The 12,314-nt window shown below is 32.2% G+C and overlaps 1 protein-coding gene across 18 annotated transcripts in view; it reads right to left on the bottom strand.

Moving 5' to 3' along the window:
* Positions 1 to 12,314, bottom strand: part of LOC139497999 (dyslexia-associated protein KIAA0319-like protein) — a 60,834-nt gene that overhangs the window by 22,649 nt on the left and 25,871 nt on the right. For all 18 annotated transcript variants that reach the window (XM_071286283.1, XM_071286278.1, XM_071286277.1 and 15 more), the window contains 12 exons: positions 11,435 to 11,522; positions 10,297 to 10,386; positions 9,007 to 9,139; positions 8,317 to 8,381; positions 7,075 to 7,235; positions 6,592 to 6,715; positions 5,698 to 5,830; positions 4,607 to 4,764; positions 3,908 to 4,059; positions 3,140 to 3,278; positions 1,526 to 1,596; positions 884 to 987 (listed from right to left, as the gene is read on the bottom strand). In XM_071286283.1, coding sequence (XP_071142384.1) covers positions 884 to 987; positions 1,526 to 1,596; positions 3,140 to 3,278; positions 3,908 to 4,059; positions 4,607 to 4,764; positions 5,698 to 5,830; positions 6,592 to 6,715; positions 7,075 to 7,235; positions 8,317 to 8,381; positions 9,007 to 9,139; positions 10,297 to 10,386; positions 11,435 to 11,522 — 1,418 coding nt within the window. The remainder of the gene's footprint in view (positions 1 to 883; positions 988 to 1,525; positions 1,597 to 3,139; positions 3,279 to 3,907; positions 4,060 to 4,606; positions 4,765 to 5,697; positions 5,831 to 6,591; positions 6,716 to 7,074; positions 7,236 to 8,316; positions 8,382 to 9,006; positions 9,140 to 10,296; positions 10,387 to 11,434; positions 11,523 to 12,314) is intronic.

Here is a 12,314-nt window from a genome sequence, read left to right on the forward strand (position 1 = left end):
GAGATAAGTTTGATCATGTAAGTACCAATTTTCAAGCAGCTGGTTATTCAAAGTACCAAAGTGATGAAAATATGATAATTGATTTTTTTCCTATTGTATAAGTGGATTTTTCTGCATAGAAATCATGTTGTTTTTCTGTTTTAATCTGCAATCAAACTAGGGTTTGATAAACAAGGGGCAAACTTATAAACTTCATTTTTAACATTATATAAATGTCTGTGATAAGTATAGTTCATCGTAAATAAGGCCAGATCAAAGCATTTTAAAACATAATAAACCCAAAACATGCAACTATATGAAGGTTAGAAAAGAGTGATAAAGACAGAAAGAAGACAGATTATGAATGTTTAACATCCCATTTTACTACTTTTGTTTACAATGAAGTCACATTAAGAATTCTAGTCAAAGGGAAAAACTTTAAAAAAAAAAAAATGGTTTTTATAGCTTGCTATGACATAAAGATACATGTATTTGTTTTGCTTATTTTTAGAGGCTGTATGCTGACCTTTAATTGCAAACTTTTTAGTCCACTGGTCTCTTTTGGAGAGTTGTCTCATTAACAACCATACCACATCTTATTTTTGAATGGTAAAATATCGAATATGCATAAATTTCTTACAAGATGGTTAGATTATAATAAAGTAGTGTTGAGAGAACTTAAAATGAACTTGATGGTTCTTCCTCTAAATGATTACCTCTGTTTTAACACTGTCAGATTTTATGATGAAGGTTAGGAGATTTTGATAAAGTAGTGTTGGGAGAACTAACAATGAACTTGTTGTTTCCTCCTCTTAATGATCCAGAACAACTTCTGTTTTAACACTGTCAGATTTCTTACAAGAAGGTTAGGAGAATTTAATACAGTGAAGTTGGGAGAACTTACAATGAACTAGATGTTTCCTCCTCTAAATGATCCATCACTACCTCTGTTTTAACACTGTCAGATTTTTTTGGTAACATCAACAATAACTGACTTTGTAGATTTTCCTACAATACAAATATTGTAATGACTATTAACAAATGGGCGTTAGCTGAGTATCCTTTTTAGCGTTAAAGCAAAAAAAAAAATTGCATAATAATTGTTTGAAGATTTAATCATCTGATCATAGTCAGATTCAACATTAAAATTGACCATTGAGATTATCCTGAAAAGTATTTAATTAAAAAATTACTTCAAAAGATTTTAAGTTTCATTCACAAAGATAAATAAAAGTATATACAGAAAAAAGAACCCAATAGTTGTTGAAAAAAAGAATACAATGGCAAGATTTTGACAGTTGATGAACGTGGAACATGATCTGTGGTTATGTTGTTCAGTCTTAAAAAAATTATTTTGTGTACTGATTGTCTTTTTCCACTGGTCTTTTTATTGTTTTAGTGTTTCTAGCCATGGCACCATCAGTTTATTATGAACTTATGCTATTGAATATTCCTTTAGTATCATCTGCCCTTCTTTTTTAAATTTAATTTTTAATATATATATATACCTTCATACCTAAGTTATTTACTTTTATGGTATACTTACTTTGTCTTTCTCTGTAAACTGTCTTATGTCTGTGTCTATATCTAGTTCTATCATATCTTCTTGATGAGGATCTGTTCAAACAAAAACATAAATGAATTTAATAATTAAAGCTCTTTAGTGTTTGCTTTTTTAATATGTAGAAAACAAAAAGAACTCAATGGAAGAGGTATGATATTTGGCCCCTATAATTGCAGCATTAATAAATTAATTCTAAAGTAACATATCTTCTTGATGAGAATCTGTTCAAACACATAAATGTAATGATTAGAACCACTTTAGTGTTTTAGTGTCTGGGTTTTTTTTTTATCATAGAAAACAAAAAAACAAAAGAACTCAATGTTGGAGGTATAAAATTTGGCCCCTATAATTGCAACAATAATAAATGTGTTCAAACCATGAAAATCTATATAAAAATAACGAGATGTGGCATAATTGCAAATGAGACAAAGTTTATTACAAGAGGCTGTCACAACGACAGCAAACCGGATTTATTAACATTTATTTGTGTCCTGGCAATATCACAAGAACCATTACTGATGAATGGTGAAAGTGAAAACCGTCAATATCAAATTCGACCTCTGTTTTGTCATCAGTATAAACATATTAAAATTTGAAAAGCTTAGATTGAATGGTTCATGAGTAAATGCAATAAAGTGAATGGAAACGCCATTTTACGATCTTTCAAGAACCATAACTCCTAAACGGTAAAAGTCAAAATCGTCATTATTGAACTTGACCTCTATTTTGTCATCAGTAACATCATATTAAAATTTCAAAAGCTTTGGTTGAATGGTTCATGAGAAAATGCACGGACACGACGGGAAACTCCATTTTTCAATCTTTCAAGAACCATAACTTCTGAACGGTAAAAGTCAAAATCGTCATTATTGAACTTGACCTCCATTTTGTCATAAGTAACAGCATATTAAAATTTCGGAAGCTTTGGTAGAACAGTTCATGCATAAATGCACGGACACGACTGGAAACTACATTTTTCAATCTTTCAAGAACCACAACTCCTGAACGGTAAAAGTCAAAATCGTCATTATTGAACTTGACCTCCATTCTGTCATCAGTAACAACATATTAAAATTTGGGAAGCTTTGGTAGAACAGTTCATGCGTAAATGCACAAACACGACTGGAAACTCCATTTTTCAATCTTTCAAGAACCATAACTCCTGAACGGTAAAAGTCAAAATCGCCATTATTGAACTTGACCTTCGTATAGTTGTCAGTAATAACATATTAAAATTTTAAAAGCTTTGGTTGAACGGTTCATGAGTTAATGCACGGACAACATTTGATTGCCGCCCGCCCGCCCGCCGTACATCCCCAAATCAATAACCGACATTTTTGTCACAAAAATCCGGTTAAAAATGTAAGCAGTTATAGGCATGTTGATCTTATTAATAAATGAAAATATTAATATAATCTGGACTCTTAAGTGCAGAAAGGTCACCTATGACTACCATACCATATAAAAATTAATATGTCAGATCTAAAAACAGCCATTTCTCTGTTTGTCTTTTGCTCATTTAAAAAAAAATTGCCATGGCATAGTCAGGATGTTATCAATCCACAACAAATATTGAATCCACCAGTCTGTACTTACTATCTCTGATGAGAACAGATGCAGAGTCACTTGAGGACAGACCCTCAGCATCTAAAACTGTCAACTTGAATGTGTACCGTCCTGACACCATGTTAACTAACTGTAGTACTGCCTTGTGATCAGAACCATTTAGAGGATCCTGTTATGTAAAAAAAATATACAAAATGAAAGTAGAAAATCAGGTCATCTAAAAACTGAACTGTTTAAAGGATCTCCCTCCTATCAAGATGGGAAAAAATCTTTTTTAAATTAATACAGAAATCATATTTTTTAGGAGAACTACAGCAGAACTTCAGAACTTGTATTAGGTTGAAAGACTTTTCATTTAAAACAATTATAAAACTTAACTTAAGTTCCACACTAATGACTTTCTAAGCCAATATAATGCAATAAATTTATCATTTTGTTTCAAGATATCTATTAAAATTGCTTAAGTTCCTTTATATACCTATATGGAGTTATTTTCTTTCAGAACGACAGGTCATTCTTTTTCAGAATCAACCCGGACGATACCATGTTTCAATGATATATGCTCCAAGGCATAAAATAATGACCTGTGTGAGGTCATTATTTTCCTTGATAAAAATGCAATCTATAATTTACTTCAAAACTTTATTCGTCTAATAGTTTTTTGTTGCCGATCGGTCGGTCTTTCATTTGATCAATCCTGACACCCCTCGGTGTGTTCTACGACAAGAAAAACCTTAAAATATGCATTATCTATAACTTAATATTTCTGTTGAAAGATTTACCACATGTTATACATACCCCAGCTGCCAGACTTGTTGGGTCTCTGGTCCAGCTGTACTTGACAATTCCTTTATCATCAGATGATTTGGACCCATCTAGTTTGACAATATCAATGGGTAACATTAGGATCTGGTCCTCTCCTGCGTTGGCCACTGGTTTAGAGTTAGGATCTACAATAAGTATCAAATTTGAAATGTAAACCAGTACAAGCAATGGAGCAGTCATTTTTATGAACAAAGGTTCAAAGATAATTGTAGAAAATTTTGTTTGTGATGCCTCTATGTTGTTAATTCCTCTATCCTCAAATTATCAGATTGTGTTTTTGCTTTACTCATTACATATATTTCAGACATATTATAGATATTTTTTTATTATTTCGAAAACTACCACTGACCGTGGTTTTAAACTACTCTGTTATTGTAATTTCAAAAATATTAGATTTGTTTTATTATTTTGAAAACTACCACTGGCCGTGGTTTTAAACTACTGAGCTTGACTGTACTATTATTGTAATTTCAAAAATATTAGATTTGTTTTACTATTTTGGAAACTACAACCAACCTTGAGTGGTTCCTAATACAGGGTTGACTGTACTGTTGTTATAAAATTATATGGATAAGAACAAGTACACATTGTCAATGACATTTATTCCCCAATATCTTTAAAGAAAAAAGGACATGAAAGTTTTGTAATTAAATCCAAAAAAATTGTACTCACGTTCCTTCACATTTATTATATGATTGATAACGGAACTTGTTCCTTCAACGTCTTTGACAGTCAATACAAATATATATTTTCCAACTTTTACTTCCCCTGTTGCCTTGGTTACAGCTGATTTTGGGTCTTTTATATCTAATTTACTTCCACCAACTCCACTGCAAATCATATGGAATAAGAACATTACTTATTTACAACAAGTTAAAGCATTATATTTTTTGTTTGATTTTTTTTCCTCTAAACCAGGTTAAACTTGTTATATTTACAAGATCTGTCATCACTACCAGATTTTATTAAGGAGCATGCTTAATAATAGAGCATCAAGCTTTACAACCAAATCCATAATGACCCATTTGCGAGTCCTTGGTCCTTTAACCCTTTAGCCGATGAATCCCATTATTCACACTTCAGACAGCTGAAAGTGCTGATATCAGTGAAAGGGTTAAAGACAGAACTTGTAAGATTGACTGATTGTTTAATGACACTTTCAGCACTATTGGCAATATTTTTTTTTGTTGGTGGAGGAGAGCCAGAGTGCCTCGAGAAAAACCAAGATCTGTGTAAGAAAAATACCAGTCAATTATAATTGGAGTCGATGCTGCCACTTGTAAGATCAAACAAGAATGTGTCCAAAGTACACGGATGCCCCACTCGCACTATCCTTTACCATGTTCCATGGACCATGAAATTGGGTAATAATCTAATTTGGCATTAAAATTAGAAAGATTATACTATAGGGAACATATGTACTAAGTTTCAAGTTGATTGGACTTCAGCTTCATCAAAAACTACCTTGACCAAAAACTTTAACCTGAAACTCCCACTTTCATTTTCTATGTTCAGTGGACCGTGAAATTGGGGTCAAAAGTCTAATTTGGCTTTAAAATTAAAAAGATCATATCATAAGCAACAAGTGTACTAAGTTTCAAGTTGATTGGATTTCAGTTTCATCGAAAACTACCTTGACCAAAAACTTTAACCTAAACGGACGGACGAACGGAAAGCACAGACGGACGGACGGACGGAGCCACAGACCAGAAAACATAATGCCCCTCTACTATCGTAGGTGGGGCATAAAAAGAAATACTTACGGGATTTGTTCCCAGTTATATTGAGTGATTCCTTTGTCATCTGTGCTGTTGGAAGCATCTAGGACAATACCATCCAAGGGGAGATAAATAGTCTTTGTACCACCAGCATCAGCTTTAGGTGGATGATTCACATCTGAAATAATAACAACAAGGGGAGATAAATAGTCTTTGTACCACCAGCATCAGCTTTGGTAGGATGATTGACATCTGAAATAATAACAACAAGGGGAGATAAATAGTCTTTGTACCACCAGCATCAGCTTTAGGTGGATGATTCACATCTGAAATAATAACAACAAGGGGAGATAAATAGTCTTTGTACCACCAGCATCAGCTTTAGGTGGATGATTCACATCTGAAATAATAACAACAAGGGGAGATAAATAGTCTTTGTACCACCAGCATCAGCTTTGGTAGGATGATTGACATCTGAAATAATAACAAAACCCAGGGAGATTAATAGTCTTTGTACCACCAGCGTCAGCTTTGGGTGGACGATTTACATCTGAAATAATAACAACAAGGGGAGATAGTCTTTGTACCACCAGCATCGGCTTTTGGTGGATGATTCACATCTGAAATAATATCAGAACCAGTCAGATAAAAATAGTGTATTGTTTTTGTACATTTATCATATATAAGGCCAATAGTTTTTGTTTTTTTTTCATTATAGCTTACTATCCAAATTGAGTTTTGCTCATTGTTGAAAGCCCTATAATGACCTATGGTTGTTACCTTCTACATCCTTTGATCTCTGGGGGAGAGTCGTCACATTGGCATTCATACCACATCTTCTTATTTCTAAAAATGCTAGTAAACAAATCTTCATACAAATATCTAGCTTGTTATTCCTTTTTAATGTTTTTTTTTTTTTAATTCATATTTTCAATTTACCTGGTTTGACAAACACATGTACTTCTGCTGATGATGTCTGCTTGGCTGCATCTGTTACTTTCAATGTAAAGGTATAGTCACCTTCTTGTAAATTAGATAAATGTAGAAACTCTGTCCGCACACCCTGAAATGTAATGTCAACAAATTTTTTATTCACTTTTCACCAAAAATTTTAATACTCAATTCTTAAAGTGTAGATTTCTTAACACTAATGTCATGCTATAGAACTAAGATATTACATTAAAAGATCTTGCAGTTCAATACAACTAAAACTTGTCTGGAAGTTTTTGATATAACCTTTAATTAACCTTTACAAAAAAGACAAACTTTTCAACAATTTAAACTCTAGGGGAGTTTTCATAAATTAATTTATTCAAGTATCTGAGAAGTGAATTTACACTGAAGTACACAATCTTCTCAGCAAGTACTCATTGCCATTCCTTATATACACATGTATACATGTGTTATATGAGTAGACCTTACCGTCATATCAGCGGTCAGTTTATCATCAGCAGCCTTGATCCATTCATACTCAGCTATGCCTTTATCATCAGTACTGAGGTTACCGTTCAGTATAACTGAGTTCTGTGGTAGATGGATAATTACATCAGATCCTGCATTAGCTTTTGGTGGGTAATCTGTCTCTGTTTGAACAAAAAATACATAATCAATCTAAACATTAAAATATTGTTTATTTTTACAGGGGAATCATTCATTCTTGTTGACGTTATTTTTTATGCATGATTGAGGAAAAGTTATATTTTTGTGGACACCTGATTTCATGGTTTTGCTGATGTCTGTATACATTTTATTAAAACTCTGTACTTTTTAAATCATTTGAATTTAGAGCTAATATTTACATAGACAATCCACAAAATTAGTGATCCACAAATAACAATTAATTCACAGTATATCAATATTTAAAGATTTTTCTTATTAGGAAAGGGGTTTAAGTAATAAAATTCTTTTACTCAGATATCCAATTGGTAACAATTCTTTGTTAAAATATCAAGCAAATCACAAAATATTTATACACCCCTGCAACATGAAACCACAGAGGCTGTTACAAAATATGGGGTAGAAAGATTGTTGGTTCTTTTGGATGCTGTTATATTGATGTATAACCACAGTCTCGTACATTGTATGTATAATCCAACTAGTCACATTATAAAAGCTCTGAAAATCTAATGTATTCTTAAATATGTCTTTGGATAAGTACAACCCACAACAAAGGAGTAGGTCCAGTAAGACCCCATTTTGGCCCCAAAATATAGAAGTTTTACAAAATTGTTAAATGTAAACTTTTAGCTATTTATTGGAAAGTAGATTACTTCTGTTGTATAAATATGGGTTGTTTTTGACAATATAATTCACATATATATCGGGTACTAGCATCAGTAAGTCATGCTAAATTACTGAAATCTTCAAAATTTAAAAATTTGAGTTAAATTTTAGATGGTTTCCGCCAATTTATGGGTTTTCATTATTAAGTCTGTTTAAATCTTTCATTTTAACTAATTGAATCGACTGAAGTAGACACTTAAGTGTTCAAAAGATTTCCAAAATCTTTGATCAGATGAACCCTAAATTTGAGGCCAAAATCAGCCTTTAACAGATCTACTCCTTTAAATGTACCTCCTGACCACCAACCAGCATCTTTATACAATTTTTTTTTTAATAATTTCTAATCAATTTATGTTTTTTACATCATTACATTTTTATTACCTTTAATCACTGTTACATTTGCTACTGTAGAATTAGAGGCACCATCTGAATCTGTAACTGTTAATCTGAAATAAAATCAAACATTTGATATCTTAGTTCATAGTCACACTAGGCTATGAAAAAAGGCAGCAATCTATGAATTTCACATACGGTCCGAGACCACAATTATTTCGTACTGCATTTCTTTTAGAACATAAATGAAAATAAAAAACATCCCACCTGCGCTTTCTCAAAGAAACTTTTACAGTGTGTTGTACTACTTTTGGGACAAATTATGAAAATTATAGAAAACTTCATTGGCTCTAACTCAAAATATGAACAATTTTATGTTTAGGGTGTCTTGAAATCTTTTGACAGCTTCCGAAGTGCTCATTTTTTACCTTTTTCAGCTGGACCAAATCACTACTTTCCTTTAAAATTCTGGACCCAAATTTTTTTAAAGTGTAATACCCTTCTTGCAATCTGAGGCATTAAACATGGAGAAATAAATTTGGAAGGAGTATAAAAATTAATGGAAAGTAACCCACTGTCAACACTAGGGACTATATTCGTGAACAACGAAAATCAAGGGACAACAATTGTGGTCTCGGACCATACAACACTGATTTGACGAACTTATATCTATAAATTTTAAGAACAAAATTGTCTTGATCACAAGGCTGGTTTCTCCATATTAATATGCTAACTTACTCAAACATGTAAACTCCTGGAGCCAGATCTTTCAAGGTCAACATGGCTGTATCGTCCTGTAGCTGTTGACCTTGTAATGGACCACTTTTCTCCTCCCAGTGATATTTCACTATTTTATCATCATCTTTACTATCTGAAATAGAAGATATACAAATTCATTTCCTACTATTAATTACTGTTTACTGCAAATTCACATCCATTTTTTGGGGGTGGAATTTTGAAGGATAGCCTAAGATGCAAAATTGATATTTGTGATTTCAGGGAAATCTATATATAACTATATGTATCAGATCTAAGAATGGGATATCTTATTAGATTGCAATACTCATTCAGTCACATTATTCACATTAATAAAAACCTCGCAATAATTTCTGAATTTACAGTATTCAGAAATTATGTGTGCATCTATAATCATATAATTGCATTTCAGTAAATGCAGTATAAAAATAATGCTATTTAAATTTATATGTGATTACTATTCTGTAGCAATTTTTGCTAAAAAAAAATCACAGAAATTAAAGGTAAGATTGCCATACAATATTTTCATTCTTCTGAAATTGAATAATAAAATAATTTGTTCATTGGTTATAGTTTGATGTCTGCTTCATGTGAAGTTTTCAATTTGACACTGGAACTAATAAGCAGTGGCCTACAATATAAACAAGGTTACAGTGACCTACATGGTCTATCAAGTGTGAATGTACAAATGTATTGGAGAATTCAACAATTTTGATTGTAGATTGGGTGACTGCCACATGTGTAGTATTTAATCTTACAACAGAATTAGCATGCAGTGACCTTATATCATAGAAAAGGCCTAACTGAACAATCAAGTACATTAAGTGATACTGGTAGATCAAATTTATTCGTTCAGTGTCTATTCACTTGTTTTTGTTAATATGCCTTTGAACTGTTTCATAAGCATTTCTTGTTTCTCTTTTTTTATATAGATTAGACCATTGGTTTTAATTTCCTGTTTGAATGGTTTTACACTAGCCATTTTCGGGGGCCCATGATAGCTTGCTGTTCGGTGTGAGCCAAGGCTCTGTGTTGAAGGCAGTACTTTGACCTATAATGGTTTACTTTTGCAAATTATGACTTGGATGGAAAGTTGTCTCATTGGCACTCATAACACATCTTCTTATATCTCTTTAACGTCTTTGTATATTGGTTTGATCACAGCTACATATGTAAAATTCCATCTAAAACACAATAAGATTGCAGTGACCTTCATAACAAACTAGGTTACAGTGACCTTCATAACAAACTAGGTTACAGTGAGTGACATACCTGAACCATCCAGTATGGCAGAGTTAGGGAGCTTAACCTCTTGGTTCATTGGTTTGATGACTGCTACAGGGGGTGTGTTCTGTCTAGCAGCTAAAACAAAATAAAATATTTTATAAAACCAGAATGAGATCATATCTTTATTCAATAAGATGGTATTATTTATATAAAAAGATTTATCATATGTTTAGTAATAAATACAGTAGTTTTGCATATGTGATAAATAGCCTGCTGTTTAATCCATATCGCGCAACTTTGATGCGCACCCTTTATCGCATACCCTTTATCACACCCCTACCCTTTATCACACCCCTACTTTTTTTTTTTTTTTTACATAGTCAGTTTTGTTTTGTTTTTTTGCTTAAGAAAATTTTTCCTCAAAATAGGTAAATTTTTTGAATGACGTCATTGTTTGGTATGTGACGTCACGAACGTCGAGATTTCATATTGTACAATGTATGTGACGTCACGAACGTCAAGTTTTCATATTTTTTGGCACACTAAATGCAACTATGAAAAATACAAAACATACAAATTAATACAATAATAAACAAAATATTTTTAAAACAACAGCACGCAAATTGTAAGGTAACCCAGGTGCTTCGGATAAGTAATTGAGCAGTTCTTTTAAGGCCTTTGTAACGAGACAAAAGTAGAACTGAAAGTAACCCAGTGCTATGGATCAGAAAACAGTTCATATAATATAATACTCTTCTGTTGAAATATATGATAAAGTGTATAATACATGGCAAAATCCGTATCGCATGCCGTATCACCCTCGACCAATATCATCCCTCGGGCCTAAAGGCCCTTGGGCTGATATTGATGTCTCGGGATGATACGACATATGATACGGATTTTGCCATGTATTATTCTCTATATATACACAAGAACTTTGCACATAGTCTAAGAACTTTCTATTGATACCAAGATTCATCATTGAATTCAAGGGGTTTTGAACTTCTAAAGCAGAAACAATTTTTGTACATAGGCACAAGTATGCCTATGTTGCACTTGTTTTTTCACCTTGACTTTCTATAAATAGGTTTTCTTCTTTTTCATGTTTTTTATGACACACCTACTAGAAGTGGTAAATAATCATGCTAAGTTTCATCACCAAACTCAAAAGTTCTGATATTACCTTTTAATACTGTGACGTTCACAAAGGCTTCTCCTGATTGGTGAGGTCCTCTAACATGGATTGTAAATGTGTACAGTCCTTCTATTAACTGAAAATAAGTAAATTAACAATAATCTATTATTACAATTATTATTAATTGCTGTAATCATGTCTTATCTTAAAGAATTTCATGTAGTTTTTTATTTTACTCCTTGTTGATGTCATGACCCAGAGATCAAGGAAGCTCGCTTGTCAAGTTTTGGAATTTTGGTCAGATTTTCGGAATTCTCTGGTTTTAACCATTTGAATGCCTTAACAAATTTTGCCCGGTGACCCCCATTTTTCTTTTTATAATTCTTTTACATGTATAATGATAAGCTGTTTTTTATCTCGAGAACAAGCACGGTGACCTATATATTTTTTTTGCTCTTTTGATTCCTTTATCAATCCCCTATCAATTTATGCTAGTGTTTTGAAAAGTTAATTACAATAAAACTGAGAAGCTAACTCCCTTAACCCATTTCATGTATTTTTTTTCCTTGAACCACAGAATGAAAAGTATATCCCAATCCTCACATTCATACTTCATTACATTAACCAATTTTTCTCACAAATCACAAATATGTATATAGAAAAAATCATTTACAGTGACTTATAGGTATCACTATGACTGGTCTTCATTCTTTTCTATAAAAATCATAAAATAACTCGAGATTGTTTTGAACAATTTGAATTTATTAGAATTTTTAAAAACATGTTCCCTCAATGAAATAAGCATAACAGTTATTGTAGAACGGTCATTATTGTGATACATGGACTGCCCGTAGGATAGTGGTATTGACTGCTATTAAGTAAATATTGTTAAACACTTATATTATAAATATGTAATTCACTAGATCCT

Source organism: Mytilus edulis, chromosome 12, assembly GCF_963676685.1.
Source record: "Mytilus edulis chromosome 12, xbMytEdul2.2, whole genome shotgun sequence".
NCBI lineage: Eukaryota > Metazoa > Mollusca > Bivalvia > Mytilida > Mytilidae > Mytilus > Mytilus edulis.